General features: G+C 30.1%; 1 protein-coding gene across 1 annotated transcript in view; it reads left to right on the top strand.

Annotated features, from left to right (window-relative positions):
• The window catches only part of LOC124366802, a 43,239-nt gene extending 40,000 nt beyond the window's left edge, over positions 1 to 3,239 (top strand). Inside the window, exons 3-4 of the mRNA XM_046823403.1 lie at positions 1,119 to 2,818; positions 3,210 to 3,239. Of these exons, the coding sequence (XP_046679359.1) occupies positions 1,119 to 2,818; positions 3,210 to 3,239 (1,730 nt within the window). The remainder of the gene's footprint in view (positions 1 to 1,118; positions 2,819 to 3,209) is intronic.
• Positions 3,240 to 18,236: the final 14,997 nt, after the last annotated feature.

Consider the following 18,236-nt stretch of genomic DNA (forward strand, 5'->3'; position numbering starts at 1 on the left):
TGTAAAACCGTCGAAGAGACATGTCATCCATTTTTTATGAAACATACCGTATTAGTGAGATACACAAGCATTAACATAATTTAAAACGAAAATAGTGAAATGGCTTACATGAATTAGAAGTTATAGCATAGACTCATCTGTAATAGTTTACAGATTTACCTATCTATTAAAATTTATTAACGAGAGTAAACAAAATGATAGTGAACCAGTTATAAATTGCAACTTTCGGAAAAGTGAAACTTCCGTTGCTTGCTAGCGAAAGGTTTTTACCTATCTATTACACACGCGTTTTTGTACGTGTTATTTTATACTAAAATGGAAAGGATTTTACTGTAAAGTTTGTTTTGTACAAAGAATAATTGAGCATAATTTATTTATATCTAAAATGCCTGATGACTACTTCCGTTCAAAAGGAATAAAGGAATATCATGTAAATTAGATTAGAAGTTTGGTTAGTTTTAACTATCATTTAAAATTAGGATTTAGAAAATGTCTAATTAATTTTAAATAAGGAATTAACTTTCCGGTATCTTAAAAATATTGGTTATATTTTAGTCCATTCATTTTCTCATAGAAAACTTTGTATATAACAAGGCGAAATAACCGGCATTATCAAAACTTGAGTATTATTACATATAATGAAGAATAGATATAAAGTAAACATGTAACGTATTACACCAAACTGTGTGAACAATTGTAGATGGTACACTGCATATTAAATTTATGGGCCTGTCTGCTGTGAAAATAGTTTAGCCATCATTATTTTCATAAGTTTTGATTAAAGAAATGAATATGGTATTGTAACACTTCAGTAATTTACGTCTGAAATAATGGCATAACAAGTACAATAATCATTTTTTTTTATTTTGGGCTGCTGTGAATGGCCAAGAAGGAAAATACTTTATCAACTTATTACAAAACCTAGTAAAATCTTCATATTTAATCGCTAATAACTACACCTCTGTTTAATCCGAATACGCGTGTGTCCCATCCCTCAGATATCCCATAGTGATGATTCAGTTTCTCCTTCTTTAATTAGTAACCTGTCGGGAAACGGCACCGAGACTTTACCAACAGTTGTAGAGTAGCGCAAGTTAATATTAGATCACTGAATACAGGCTTTGAGGAGCTGTGCTCGGTGATTGACGACTTCCAGTTTGACCTGTTGGGAATCACAGAGTCATGGTTATCTTCGGAGACCCCCTCTCATGTTTTTTATGTCCCTTGCTATTCACTCCATCGTTGTGATAGACCCACTGGTTTGGGAGATGGCGGTGGAGGTATAGTTCTCTATGTAAAAGAAGAAATTAAGTTTGTTCGTCTTTATCTTCAAAATGTTGACAACCGTATTGAATACATCAGCGGTGTGGTTAATCTTAAAGGTTTGAAGCTACTTATCTGCATTGCATACAGGCCCCCAGACGTTCCTTATTCGACCTTGAGCTCCTTAATCCACGCTCTATACATCGACGAGTCACCAGGTGTTGATTCAGTGATTTTGCTGGGTGATTTGAATGTGAATCTTCTGAACCAAAGGAGGGCAGATGTAAAATATCTCGAAAGAATTTTTCAATCAATGGGCCTTTCTCAGATTATTAAGGAGCCCACACGTGTCACAGAAAGTTCATTTTCTCTTATTGATTTGATAATTGTAGACAAGACCCATTACCTTGACGTAGGAATGGTTGATACCTCCAACATTTTTACTCACAATGGTAGACGGATCACCGACCACAGGTTGACTTACTGTGACGTGCCTTACAAAAAATCCAAATCCAAAGAAAAGTTTATTACATATAGGAATTTTAGAGATTTTGACGGTGATACGTTTATTGATGTTGCTTCCAATATACACTGGGATAACATAATGACTCATCGAAACGTGGATGATATCACTAATGTGTTAACATCAAAAATAGTCCAAGTGTTTGATGAATGTGCACCCTTGGTGAGAAAAAGAATAACAAAAAAGAAAGCTCCTTGGAGAGACTCAAACATAGCATACCTTACAAAAAAGAAGAATAATTGTAAACATAATTATTTGTCTCTGAAAACACAGATTTCTAGGAATGCATACTGCAGGGCTCGTAATGCACTCAATGTGGCCATACGATCAGCGAAAAGGAAGTATTTTACTGATACTTTGAATACAAAAAACTCTAAAACTTTCTGGGCTACTTTAAGAGATGGTGGTTTGATGAGGTCAGTTGAAGAAAAGGACCATTCTGTTGAACTAGAAGATTTAAATCATTACTTCTCAACTATGGGTTGTAACGGGGCAGTGAGCACAGAAAAACTGAAATTCTTTAACAGTAACAAATGTGCAGGGATAGATTCTACTTTCACTTTTTCTCCTGTATCCGAAAGTAAGGTAAAGGAGTTGATGAACAGTATCACAAGTACTGCATTTGGTGTGGATGGAATATCCATAAAAATGGTTAGAGGCCTGAGTCCCTTTTGCATTGGAGCAGTTTCTCACCTGGTCAATGTATCATTGAAAACTGGCAACTTCCCTTCTAGTTGGAAGCAGAGCGTGGTGGTTCCTCTGCCAAAGAATCTCAATCCTACCTTAGTTTCAGACTTTCGACCTATCTCAATCCTTCCTGTCATCTCCAAAATACTGGAAAAAGTTGTGGCAGAACAACTAGTCTTATATTTAGAATCTGAAGGATTACTTCCTGAAACACAGTCAGGATTTAGGCAGGGTTTTAGCACTTGCTCAGCACTTCTCAATGTCATTGATGAAATTATTTCAGCTAAAGATAAGGGCCTAGAGAGTGTGATTACTTCCCTTGACTTCTCCCAAGCCTTTGACTCGGTGAATTTTGATTTGTTGCTAGCAAAGCTAAGATTTTACCAGTTTGATGATATCTCAGTTAGATGGTTTTCATCTTATTTGTCTGGGCGTACGCAAGGTACAAAGGTAAACGGGAAGTTATCGACAGCACTTCCTAGGTTCGTCGGTGTTCCTCAAGGCAGTTGCTTAGGACCGATTCTCTTTCTTATATACACAGCAGATTTGAAAGATCACTTAAGTCACTGTTCTTTGCATTCCTACGCGGATGATTCACAGCTATTGATTTCTTTTAAACCCTCAGAAACGGCTGAGGCTGTCCGTAATGTCAATACTGATTTAGTGAGTGTAAAGAAATGGTCAGACGATCATGGTTTGCTATTGAATTCTAATAAATGTTCTGTGATGCTTGCAGACCGGATATCTTCGAGTAGTCAGTCAGTGAATAGCTGCGCTGAACGGTGTATATTTGTGGACGGTAAGCCTTTGATGGCAAGTAATAGTCTAAAGATTCTTGGTGTTACTATTGACCCCCAACTCGATTTTTCCAATCATGTCAAAGCTATATGTAAAACAGTGACAATGAGATTAAAGCCCCTTTACAGATTAAGCACAATTTTGCCAGAATCTTCCAAGCTGGAAATTGTTCGGTCAACAATATTTCCTGCTATACATTATGCTCTTCCAGCTTTTGCTTGTTGTCTGACTCAGGAAAATTTGATGATACTTACTCGTCTGCAGAACAGAGCACTGAGATTCGTTTACAATCTGAAAAAATTCGACCACATCAGCGAGTACAGATTAAATGCTAAGGTGTTGTCTATCATGGGTGTCTGCGACTTGCAAACCGTCAATCTGGTCCACAAAATACTTCAGACGGGAAAACCTGAATACCTCAGGAATAAAGCTGGTATTCAGGCAAGAAATTAATGTGCGTAGTACCCGTCAGAACAGCCTATTGCACCTACCAAAGACAAAGCTGGAAACGGGGGAAAAGGGTTTTAGTTACTTTGGACCAAAGAAATACAATGCTTTGTCACCCACTTTAAAAAATTATAGCTGTAAGAAATTTAAGGGGAGTGTGAAGGTGGTGTTTTCCTGACCCAGGCATATGCATCAGGTTAGTTTAGTTTTTACAGTTTAGTGTTTTACGTTTATTTTATGGTTTACGTTATTGTTCTCCATGTGTTATATATGTCTGACAAGAGTTTTCATGAAAAACAGTTTTTGTACTGATGGACGCTTGCTAAATAAAGACCTTATTTATTTATTTATTTACAGAAGAATGTGATGAATAAAACTATTTTTTTGGAAACGAAAGTATAGTATTACTAAAAGAAATGACATACAATATTGTATCTATGTCGATAACTTTTCAAAAATTAAAATAGTGTAATCCAATTGAATATGATCAATTAAATTATTATAATATAGGTATTTTTTCTAATTTATTTAATTGTACAAAATAATTGTAAGAAATATAGCTGATTTAAAGCCTGATCAACAAAATGTTTAGGCTTCCTTTGAAAGTGTGACTAAAAGGAATATAAAATACTCGTACATAAAATTTCTCTAGACATTTGTATAGTATGTAAAATGTGTCCATAAAACGATTAACTGTAATAAATTACTTCAGTAAATATTTAAATTTGAGACAAATAAATCTCTGTAGAGACTGTGGCTGTTTATCGATTTCTGCTATAAATTTCCATATAAGAATAAGATATAAGAATATGTAAAATATGTATTTCTTTAACTATGTCAATTAATTGATCCTAAATCATAATTATCTTATTTAACATATTCACATACATTGTTGTACATTTTTTGATTTGGATTCTATAATAAAAACAGCTAAATATTAAATTATAAAAGGAATCAGTGACAAGATCCAAACTAGTCTTTCACCTTCACTGATTTAAATCCTCTATAGGTCACTGTGCTAACCTGAGAATTCTAAAGTTGGGACTTTACGTACACTTTATAATTCTTGTTCTAAAGCTCAATTTAAAAGGAGAATCTTTTTAATAACAAAAATATAATTATGAGACATACAGAAATCTCCTTGTATACATAAAAACAGTTAAAAATCATTAATTAAGCAAATAAATAGAATGATCCTAGGAACCCTAGCTATTTACTATAGTTAAAGATAAAGTTTTACTACATTAATACATTTTCAAACACAATCATTTGCGTATCCGTAATCTATCGTCTAAAATACGTTATTAACAACATAATAATAATAATAATAATAATTTATTTTCCAAATAAATACATTACATAGTTCTTTGTACAAATACAGGATAATAAAAACCATAATAATATACTTAGGTAACAAAATACATTTGCCATTACCACAATAATTGAAATCTAAAAGTATCTTAAACTAAGTGCCAAGCCTAACATGAAAAATATGTTTATGTTTTCGATTGTACTTGTAATCCTAATATCGTAATAAATCATAAATAACGTAAAAATCTATAAAAATTCATTATTCAACAATATTTTGAGAACTAAGATTACAGATTTTGTTAAAAAAGATTTTCCTTTTTATATTTGGGGAGTTTATACAAAATATAAAACATTACTGTACGATTTCTGTCAACAATACACACTAAATTAATACTATATTGCTATATCCTGTGTAAGTTTAAGTAACTAACTCTATAGAAAGAAACAATAGCACAGATTAAACAATTTATTATTATAAATGAAAATTGTATTATTTACAACGTTCCACCGTTATTCATTCTAGATTGATGAAATGTCAGGTCCCGTGTTTAAGACTGACAGTACAAGCTCCCAGCCCAGACAACGGCACTAATGGTTCGGACTGATCACAACCGTAGGCCAATTATTGTAATGCCGCCCTTCAAAATTTGTCTTATGTTGACAGCTTTCTAATTTGTTTGTGATGAACCATTAAATTTTCACTATGGATGTTAATAATAAGATGGAAATAAACACTATAATATAATTCCCACTACCACGTTAACTTGCATTTAAAAATGTCTTCTAAAATATGACTTCAATAAAGATAAATATGTTATCTACTGAAGCAGCTCAATACACCACTTTGAAAGTATAAACGCAAAAAGGCCAAATGGACCTTTACAATACAACGGATCTTAAATTTATAATGTAGTAAAGAAAAAATGTTCAGACAGCTTAATACTGTATGCTACATCCATGCCGCATAAAAACATTCTAATCCTTACAATTCAAGAAGTATTCTTTTAAACGACAGCGTTACGGTCGATTACTTACACTTAAGGTACAATTAATCTGTCAAAATAATTTATTTTCCAATTGATTCTGTAAATTTTACCTTGTTGTTTCCAAATGTTCTGCAGACTTTGTTGACTTCATAATAAGAAAATATTCAGAAAAATATGTATATATTTTATAAAGTGTATATTTTTCAATTACCTTTTAGCAGGGCTTGGTTTGTGCTGTAATTGAAATAGAAAATATATGCTGTCTATCTCAATGTTAATGAAAGTGTTAAGTTAGTCATAAATCCAATTTGTTGTTTATCATTAATTCTGTAATTTTTAGCTAGGCGTTTACATTTTTTTACGCAACATTGATTGAATACATAGTAAAATAATATCTAGTAAATTATATTATGATTACTTTACTAATGCTATATTTTTCTAAAGTTTTTTTTGTTAAGACCTTAGTGTGGCTCTATATTAAATTATCTTCTTCATTGATGTAACTCCAAAGCAAGAGTAATACAGAGTCTACAACAGGAAACGTGTAAAACTATTAACTGTCTAATACGTGCAGTAAACAGCTTTATTGCGTCTTTGTACTAAGTGAACTCAGGTTGTTTCACTCCACAGCACCTCGCACTATAATAGCGCTAGCCTGAGTGATAATATTAATATATATATATATATATATATATATATATATATATATATATACAGGCATTCTAAACTGAGATGACTTAACATTACAGTGTTATAAAGTTATAAATTATGTGGTTCTGTGTATTTTTGAAACGGAATTAGGTTTAATTTTGGTTTATATTTAAACTGTTCCTAACAGCTACATAATATGGTAATACAATTGGCTAGTATTTTAGGCTGTCCCATGCCGATATTGAGTTTGTCTTATTGACCTAGTAAATGTTTCCTAATAGTAAAAATTCGGCCTTTATCATATAGTACTGTACAAGGATTTTCAGGTGTCTCAGTAGATTATTCCGTGTTGCCCAAGATACATAAGATATATACGCACATCTAAGAAGCCTACTTTCGTAAAAATACAATAAAAGTATTATTATGTCTATTTTTTATGTACCTTTCTTTCGTACTATGGCAAAATTTAGATCTGAACATTGTCACTAAATGTAACTTATGTTACTGATGAAACTCAAATATGTAAGTGATTTCTTATACTTACAGGAAAATTAAATTATAAATACTATGAAATTTTATAAATTTTAAACATGTTTATTTTTGAAGATACCTTACTAGTTAAAAAAAATATTAAAGCCAGTTTAAAAAGTATTTTGATAGTATCCATAAATAAATAGCCTAAAGACCTGAAACCTTTGCGCTTTAACAGCCAAAATCTTCTCCTATAATCTGTAAGGGTACACAACACAGAGAAACAAAATTAAATAACGGAAGATGGTCAGATAAAGACAGAGAGAGGGAGAGAGGCAGAGAGAGACAGTTTGATAGTATCCATCAATAAATAGCCTAAAGACCTGAAACCTTTGCGCTTTAACAGCCAAAATCTTCTCCTATAATCTGTAAGGGTACACAACACAGAGAAACAAAATTAAATAACGGAAGATGGTCAGATAAAGACAGAGAGAGGGAGAGAGGCAGAGAGAGACAGAGAGAGAGAGAGAGAGAGAGAGAGAGAGAGAGAGAGGCAGAGAGAGACAGAGACAGAGAGAGAGAGAGAGAGAGAGAGAGAGAGAGAGAGAGAGAGAGAGAGAGAGAGAGAGAAACTCTTATTATGGTTATAATTATGTAAACATTTTATTTTATTACTATTTTTTTCTACAGGCCTGGTAGTTTCGTGTTAACCTAAAATGTATTATAATAACGATCACAAAATGGAAATTTATATTTCTATTTTTAGTTTTATACAATTCACTTAACTTTAATATCTAAATATTGCATTAAGAAAGTTTCGGATATGTTTGTTACATCAAAGATATAAGGAGAATAAAGGCATTGTACATGTATATTACGGATATATGAAATTTCCATTAGTTTCTGGGAGTTTTACTGATAGAATAAATTATGAGTATCTAACCCATATATCGTTAAACTATCTCACTGTTGTCTACCGTGAATTTGTTAGCAACTCTACTCACTGCATCCAATTTTATTGTACACCTGAAAGTAGTGTATAGATTCTCTTTATTTAGATTCATTCTCATATATATATATATATATATATATATATATATATATATATATATATATATATATATAATATATATATATATATATATATATATATATATATATATATATGATTTTAATATAATTTTACTATTACAGAGAAATCTTTTCTAACTAATGCGTGTATTGATAAGAGCAAGTATTCTAAATATTTTGTCACTTTACGTTGGAACTTTAAACACCGTACAGAATTATTACTTTTTATCTAGAAATTACTTATATACTAACATTAAATAATTCCTTAATACAATTAATCTATAAATCTAAGAGATTGAAATTGTTTTCAAATAATAAAGCAAAACCATCTGTAAGTGTTGTAGACGAGCTGAGTACAACCAATGCGCATCCATTTGGCAAATATCTTAACTCTCGCCATTTCCTCCGTGTTTATCGCTTCCTTCCATTAGTTCATTCCAAAGGAAATTTATACTCTTTTTGCCTCGGTTCATAATTTATTTCAAAATTACACTACCAAATATCTTTAGGTCAATACCAAGTATTCAAATAAATAAGGTATAGTTGTAAAACAATACCTTTTTGAATTTGTGAGTGAAATTTTTATAAATATTCTACCATCATACAGTATGTCCCTCTCACCTAATAAATAAAAATTTACCACCAAGGATTAATAAAAAAAATTAACATATAGTTCCTTTTCGAGTTTTGCCATATCAAAAATAATTTAACCTTTTTTGGTGTATACGTGTATTGGTGCTAGGAGTCTTAGCACCAATGTAGGTAAATTGAAGCGTAATGTACAGCCGAAAGTTATTAGTTTAAAACCTAGGAGATTAACAAAATGGAATCAAATTAGTTTGAAGTAAGAGAGTAAATGAATGTATCTAGTGTAAAAATTTGTATGGCTGAAAAAGTAACTTTTTAATGGATTAATCACAAAAAGAACTCATTCAATGCTGTTGAGGCATAACATATTGAGCACTAAAACCGCTCTGTGAAGATAGCTGCAGGTAGCTTACATGATAAATACTTGAAAAATATCCTAAGTTACGTGACACACACATAAAAATTACAAAAATCTTATGGATCTTAGGATACCTCATTGTATATTTAAACAAAATATATCTGACAAAATCGATAAGTTAAAAATAAAATAATTTTTTGGACATATAAATTATGTTATTATTTTGATTCTTTCTTTGTGTCATAACAGACATGATTGTGGATGACACTGTTCTCTGGACTTTTTGAATCACAAGAAACGTAATTAACAGATAGTTTAATGTTATTAAATACATTAACATTTTGTTATTAACTGTAAGATTATTATACTAATTTTTCTGTAAAGAATACTGTTTTAAATAATAGTTATTTTAATACTTCTTGAACAGTCAATGTAAGTTGTCAGCCTTCTTGGCACACTTATGTAAGAAAACAAAGGTGTGAGGCAATATATCTGATGTGTATTAAGTGGGCATTATATTAACCGAACATTGCAGCTGGAACATAATTTCAAATATCATATGAACAATATTAAATCACTCCAAAACAGAAATAGTTGGCAAACATCAGAATCTTTAGCTTATACTATATTGCTTTACGGGCAGTTGTTGAAAAGAACAACTACTGGGAATAGCCCTTCTCACATCCTTACTTCGAGAACGCTTCACAACGTGAGGTGACCACCACATTACGGCAAAGTGCCTACCACCACTGCCGCGTGAGAAAATTGGGCGATCGAGCGGAGAGTTTCTATATTCTCAAATTGTGACCTATGTGATACATTACAATATTCAATTCTTTTTTAAGTTACATCGACATCATCATTAGCAGAGAAAATAGCCGTAGGGTTTAATAGGGAAATATAATCCGTGCATAGATTACTATCTTATTTGGAGCTATGTTTTTAAAATAAGATAAATAAAGTAGGTTTGTTATATATAACAAAGTACAAATGTTACACTCTTTATATCTTATGTTAATAAAAATATTATTAAAATAAACGGTAGGGGTAGAAGGGAGTAACTTTAAATTTACTTTAAGCAAACTCCAACCCATATTTTGTGACATATCATTTAAAGGTTTGTTCAAGAGAAACACGATGACAGGAAGACAACTTCTCTACGATATTTATATCATGAGATATTAGCAAATAACCCCTTGCATGGTAAATCTTCCTAGAAAAGGACACTTTCACTTAGTATCAATTATATACTATGTAAAGCGATAAGCTGAGCACGTAAATGACTTACTGAAAGATAAATACAAATTTAGATGAATAAATAAACCTGTGATTTAAAGCTACAATAATTTCCTATGTTAATCAGAGGAAGATGATAAATATTACTTTGAAAATAAATAATAAGCAACTAATACAATTTATATATATGATTCAGAACAAAAAATCATTAGTCTTCTATTTTAATATCAATTACGTGCCTGTTTTTAATTTTATAAATCAATTTAGTTTTCAACTTCGGGTACTTTTCAAATACCTTTTAGTTAATAGAATTGTTCTTAATTTTGTTGGTGGCCTAATGGGTGTTGGGAAAACCAAGTTTTCATCTAGTGTTTTTAGAAGAGCACTATTGATTATTCATTCTTATGTGCAATGGGTTAGTTTTAAATTCAACATAATCCAATGCAAAATTGTTACATGTTAATTGACAGTTAAAATTAATGGGTTTTAAATTATTGTTTCCTCTAATAGGATTAATTTTTAATGTTTTTCAAATAGTAAAATATTTGAACGAATCTATAGGCCTAATTTTGCAAAATTTACATCGTGTGTCTTTACAGTGTTGACACTGAAAATTTTCATTAGTAAGTTTTTAATTCCATTTGGTGATAATTAGTAAAAGATTTTTATGTTATTGTTTCTAGTAAACACAAGCGTGAGTGATTTGAAAATTAAGTTTATTGTTATTTGGTGTAGGTTAACGAAAGTCGTGTGCCTTTTTATATACTATATAAAAAATATAGTGCCTTTCTAAAAATATATGATTACAGATTTCTCTTATTATTCGAGAAATCGCACTAAACATCTTTTTTTATTTTCTGTACGATAGTTCAAGTTTCAGATAATAGTAATGTTATATTATCTGGCTTTGATTATTTTTTAAACAACCAATATATTTGCAAGTATAACATTTTATCTTCCAATATATTACATAAATGGTCATTAGTATTAAAAACGGGGAGAATTAAAATCTTTGAAGGAATTCAAACCTTGATTTATGCATGGAAAACATAAAAACTTCCCTTTCACCGGAGTGAGTACAAAAACTACAACATGATGTCAAGTTGGCAACATGAACATACGACTTGTGTCAAACTAAGTTTACAGCAACATCATTAGTTCGGTGGTTACGGGTAGAGGAAGTTAGATACTCATTCCCGCATACCCCCTGACAATAACACGCTCTCACATTTAAGTGGCAGTTAACGTTGAAGGCTGTTGTCAAGATTTCAAACCTTGATTTATGCATGGAAAACATAAAAACTTCCCTTTCACCGGAGTGAGTACAAAAACTACAACATGATGTCAAGTTGGCAACATGAACATACGACTTGTGTCAAACTAAGTTTACAGCAACATCATTAGTTCGGTGGTTACGGGTAGAGGAAGTTAGATACTCACTCCCGCATACCCCCTGACAATAACACGCTCTCACATTTAAGTGGCAGTTAACGTTGAAGGCTGTTGTCAAGATATGCTTTTCCTATAAGTAATATCAAAAAACCAAGAACGTTTTGTTTCAATTTGTATATGTTATTTTATAAAAAAATTATTGCATAAAGGTTCTAAACATTAAGGACTTTTATATCAAGAGTTAGCTTAGGACAGTCAGATAATTAGTTAGAGGTGCTAACGGATCGTCAGATAGATGGACTGACGGTCAAAATATACAACTATTAAATGAAGGCGCTTTTAAGTCCTTGTTAATGAACGATAACCTCTAAAAGATTCATTTCACAAGTTTTATCAATAAAACACTGCAGAATTATATTTTTAATATGTCGAAGTATGTTAAGTCTAAGAAAGTTATGAATGCATTCTCTTCATACCAACAGATTCTTAATCTATGGATTGAAATTTCATTAATATAATTACAGATTCATCATTTGAGAACTGTTACCCAGTGACCATTAGCCAATGACATGACATGGTAGACACATAATAAAGACAAAATGTGTGTGATAGATAAAACTTTAATAGCATATGTCAGGAAAATATTTAGCTTCAAATAATATTTTTTATCGATGTATAAAATACTTTAATATATAATTTGTTAAAATAGAATAATATAAATTAAAATTTGCAAAGAATCTGAACAAAATTAGTTTGAGCAAATTTAAATATGTTGATCTAAAATGTCCTTCTTGTTTATTTATGTGGTGATCTTAAAAAGAAAAACTTAATAAATATAACTATTTTAATAGTTAGGTGTTATAATTTGTAAGTTCGTTATTTATATATGTATGAATTTTTTGAGAGAAAAAGAAATCTATAACAGATGCTCTTATTTCTGTATATCTATCTAACCGCAAACAATGTTAGAATTACCTGACCTAGAATCTGGAAATGTTGCTTGAAACTGCAATCGATTTTGGTATATTTCACACAATGGAAATTTTCAGAATATAATATTTGCTTCATTGCTTTTATAAGTAACCAAAATGGCAATAAGAATTGACATGGTAAATATATTTCTAAAATAATTTAATTAATTGCCCTTTAACGTGTGTTGTGTAGTGATATTTTCGTATAGTACTATCCTAATTAGTATTGATAAAATATACGTGTGTCGCATTAGCAACTCACTAATATTTCATTTTAGAAATCTTAATGTTTTATAACAAATTGTTGTGTTTTATTCAATAACCGCTTTTAGATTTTTATACGTACCGAACCAAAAAAAAAATTAGACTCCCTTTTCTGGCACAATAATCATACACGTTGGCCGAAAATATCTTTTGGTAAAAATGATGATTTAGACTAAGATAAAAAATATTAAATTCTGTAAAGTAAGCGGTAAAAGTTATTTGTATAATTTTATATCATTGCTCCATAAAAAGTGTAAAATACATTGTATTGTAAAAATGTACTTTTACATAATAAGGATTGATTACTATTTGCATTTTATTAGACCAGCAAATACAATATTCCTAGTTGTCTTGATTAACATTGAAAACCAACTGCATATTTTCATAGCTAATATAACCGGTTGGAACTTGAGATAAGCTGCTATACAGTGTTCTATATATTCAATGGAGAAATATGTAGATTGTTTTGCATTTTCTAACTTCCCACTGTTGCAAACAATGACTCTTATTATATCTATTTAGATTGACTCAGTATTACACAATGTAATTACTTATAACGTGATTGTTGTAATTATCTTATAAGTTTACAATTAAAATTGTAGACTCTTGGAGCAATTGGAAAATTCTCCAAACTATAATTGAGTTTAAACTCATTTGAAAATAGACAAGAATAATGTAAGAATATAAAGATTAATCTTTTTTTAATCTTCTTCCTCCACTTTAATGTATAAGCACACTAACTATAAGAAGGAAGAAAAACATGTTAAATTATATTAGTTAAATTAGTTAAAAAAATTGTTGTTATTGTTATAGGTAGGTAATTTTATAAATGTCAAACTGCTATTGTTTTGTGAAGGAAACAGGATTTTTCCGGACATTTGCCATCGTTAAGTGAAACAAGAAAACAGTAACACTACGTTTCGAGATCTGCAATCTGATCTCTTCTTCAGGTAAAGAACTAACCTAATACATAATTACAAACTAGGTTAAAATAAACAAATCTTACTAAAGCGTTGTGGCACGCCTGAGTCAGGAATCACAACCTACATGTTGTATGTCAACACACATCCTTCCATCGTCAAAAATAACCTTCAAACAAAGAAATGCTATTGTTTTCTTACGCATTACTAACGATAAGGTAGTACATTTTATGTCTGTCAGATATGCACATTTTTATCTTAGCTGAAATGTAAATAATGAATTCAAATTAAAGTTAGTTATTTTAAGAATTTTTGATTGACATGAAAATTAACTGAAAACTATGTGCCTAAATGCATTTAGTGAACCAAGTTATCATCTAATTGTATGTAATGTTATTACATATGTTTATATTATATAGTTAAACCAAGTTTTTCATTATCGGTTATTCATTTTAACTTCACTATCTAAGAGGGAAACTCTTTGCATGTTCCATGGAGCTTTTCACTTCTATCTGTTTTCAGATATTTTCAATAAGTTATAGGTATTATTAATACTATTTGGTTATACTAGTTACATAGAAGCTAAATATCACACATACAGAGAGGTATGATGAGATCTATGGGATTCAGTGATTTATGTGTTCCGATACTAGAGTTCCGTCATGTAACTGATATTTACACTTCAAATACTAACTGCACAGCACTAATAAAAAACTAGTATTATTAACGAAATAATGACAGTTATTGCATTTATAGATACAAAATTGTAATAAATCTATCTTCAAATAATATTATGATAGATTTTTTTAAATAAAAAAGGTTAATAAGGACCATGGTTTGGAATTGCTATTCATGTTCTTTAACTTGTTGCGTAACGTAACTTAAGCTGAGATAAGTTTTAAATTAATTTTGTAAATAAGTTGCAACAGTTTAAACGGATTTTAAAACAAAGTCAACAAATTGTTTGAAACGATACCAATTTATAGGCGGCGTAGTATTTATGCATGGGAATACCAAAGTAGAACAAGCATTGTTTGTGAGGATTACGTTTGAAAACTGGATTCAATCCTGACTTGGAACAAAAGCTAACAAAAGCCGATTTTGATTGACCAACCACTATTGTATCCTGTCAATAATGGTAATAACAAATACTTCTAGAAAGTAATGACATTGTTAGGTGAACGTATGCCAATCTGACGTGTAGTAAAATTCACTTATCGCATTGAACAATTCTAAAAACAAATAATATACTACATATAACGTATTCCACATCTGACTAAAAATACTTTACAAGGTTTACTGTATCTATCAGTGTACGTTACCTATTCTATACAATATGAGTAATTTGAGCCCAATCTCTGCAGGGACCGGACAAGAATTTCGTTTCTGTCTAAGCGTCAATCTTTTCCTCCGCCTATACAAGCGATATGTAGAAAACGAACTGGCCACTGGAATTCATTTCTACGCAATAGTTATAAAGTACAAAAGAGTAATACATATGTTTTTATTTTGGATGAATAATATAACACGTATTAAATGCAACTATTCATTAATTTCAGTTATAATATAAAGTTAATATTCCTTGTAAAATTTCAAATTCTATAGCATTTCAAAAGTTTGAGGTAATGTGAGTATATACCTGTAAATATAAGATATCCATTGTGTCACGTAATCATCCAATTTAAACTTTTGTTTGCCATATTCAATTGACATAATAAACCATCTTTACACTGAAATTAGTGTGGCGTAGATACAATATAACTCAAGATATATCTAAATAAGGAAAACATTTGCACATTTTATTTAAATGTCTTCCGGATAATATAAGTACACCATTATAAAATTATCAGTAACATTAGCCATTTATTTTACTTGCAAGCAAGGACTTAAAGAATTCCGGTATTTCAAAAATATATTTCTTCTTTCAAAGGTGTATAACGTATATCTTCAAATCAATAATTATTGCTGAATGGATATACATATTCAATTAAATACATAGATAGCAAGACATTTTAAATTCATGGAAATTATTCCCTGTATGAAACTTGTAAAGACATTACGTTTTTCATGTCTATCGAAAACATAAATGTTTTTCTGAGTTTCATATACAATCGATTATAACATTTTGAATTATATATTTGTGAACAGAAATCTTATACTACACATTTCGGATGTATTTTATTCTTTGACACGCAAACGTAAATAAGTAATTTGCTATATTTAACCTAGCCATAACAAAATTTGCCTCTACAAAATCATTGGCATGGAGTTTTATTAGTAATCAAGAACTGAATGAGAGTCATAGTGATAGATTTTAATACGGAATTTATTAATAAAGTATTGTATAGATACTTTTCGTGCATAACAATATAGAAGTAAATTACGGATTTGTTAATAGCAATCAAATACACAAGTATAGCGTCTAAAAACTACACCTGTTTATTCAATTGATTTAAAGAAGCACACTATTCAATAACATAAATTTTATTTGGCTTTAGAAATTATTTTCGAATATAATTATTCCAAAATAATGATAATTGTTTTATATTAGAAAGTATATATTGATGTTAATCACAATAAAAAAGTTCATTATAACCCTTGAAAGGTTAATAAACTCTAATTACAAACCATCATGAGATAAAATCTGAACGACAGACATTAAAATGATTGGTCTACTGTTGTGATCAATCCAAACCATTAGTGCCGTTGTCTGGGCTGGGAACTTGTACTGTCAGTCCCAAACATGGTTCCTGACATTTCATCAAAACTACAATTAATAACGTTGCACCGTAGTAATAAACACCATTTTCATTCACCATTGAGATTTTTAATACTAGGAAAGTGTTTATTGTTATACAATAAGCTGGTTTCTTATTATTCTAGTTTAACACATATGTTACAATAAAAAATGCCGATTGTAATTGATAACAAATACATTATGGTAGTAAAACGGAGCCAAATCTGTAGTTTTAACGTGCAATTTTTACTATTTTACAAGCTAAATTGTATTTTTACTTTTTTTAATTCCACAGACCTTTCTACAAATAAATTAGTTCATAAAGCTTTTGTCTTTTGTCAATAACAGACGTTGTCAGTCTGTTATTGAGAATTTTGAAATTAAACTTAGCTCAATGATTGTCACAGACAGCTTTACCTTACTACGTTGTGAATATTAAAACTTGTTTTAAGTTCTTGGGACATCACCTGATACAATAGCTGAGGTTAAAAGGATTATAGCTCACCATATAGTACAAGCGAAACTTCAAAATATTATTTCAGCTTGGTTTGTAAGTTATTTTACAATTTGGACTGATTCCAAGTGAAATTTCCAACTCGTTACATAGTTCTACCTACTAGCTAGCTGAGAAGAAAAATAATGTATAACTACCCAAATCATCAACTTAAAAGGACTCTATTATATAAAATCATACCTGCTTAAAACTTAGCTACTATATTTGAATAGAATCAGAGTGACTAGAATAAAAATTGCCACTATTTTCACTGTCTTATTTCTTATCTAGCATTTCCTTTCAAATACAATCTCGATGTCTCAGTATGCCTATTCATTATTTACGACGTTTATAATAAAGTTTGGATTATATAATTTAGTTAAACATCATAAAATTTCTCGAACAAACAAGTTATCTAATTTAGTGTCCGTAACTTAACAAAATTGTATTTTTAAACTCTATTCCAGGCAACACACTTGTAGATATAGTATTTCACCTTATTATTAAGCATTTCTTTGAAAACGCTGTTTTACACCATCGTTCGGTACTATAGGATAGTTTAAAATAATTACACAAAATTAATACTCATCTAGTTATACTGCAGACATTTAAAACGTATAACTGTCTTTGTAAATAATATACTTAAATTTGTCACCTGACTTTATTTATTATTATTTATTAGGCATCGTGTTTCTTAAACAAATGATTAGTGGTGAGTTAAATCTTAATAAAAAATCATATTATCTATGTATACACTCCAGTAATAATGACTGCGTTTTCTAATGATTTCTAAACTAAACAAAATTATTATCTGTGGGAATTTTATCTCTTAAAACTGCTTATTTGTTATTGCTACACCTTAAAACAGTTGTATATAAGATTAAAATGAAAACTTAAATTACAATTTTGGTTGTTGTTGATTAATATTTAAATTTGAATTTCAATATAGAAACTTATTGTTTTTTATTTAAAATATAATTTAATGTTAGTTTCATTTGGGAGAATAATAGAAATTCATGTTGTCTATAAACATTGGTAAAGGTAAAAAGGTAATTTAAGCAACAACAAA

This window comes from Homalodisca vitripennis, chromosome 7 (assembly GCF_021130785.1).
Source record: "Homalodisca vitripennis isolate AUS2020 chromosome 7, UT_GWSS_2.1, whole genome shotgun sequence".
NCBI classification, from domain to species: domain Eukaryota; kingdom Metazoa; phylum Arthropoda; class Insecta; order Hemiptera; family Cicadellidae; genus Homalodisca; species Homalodisca vitripennis.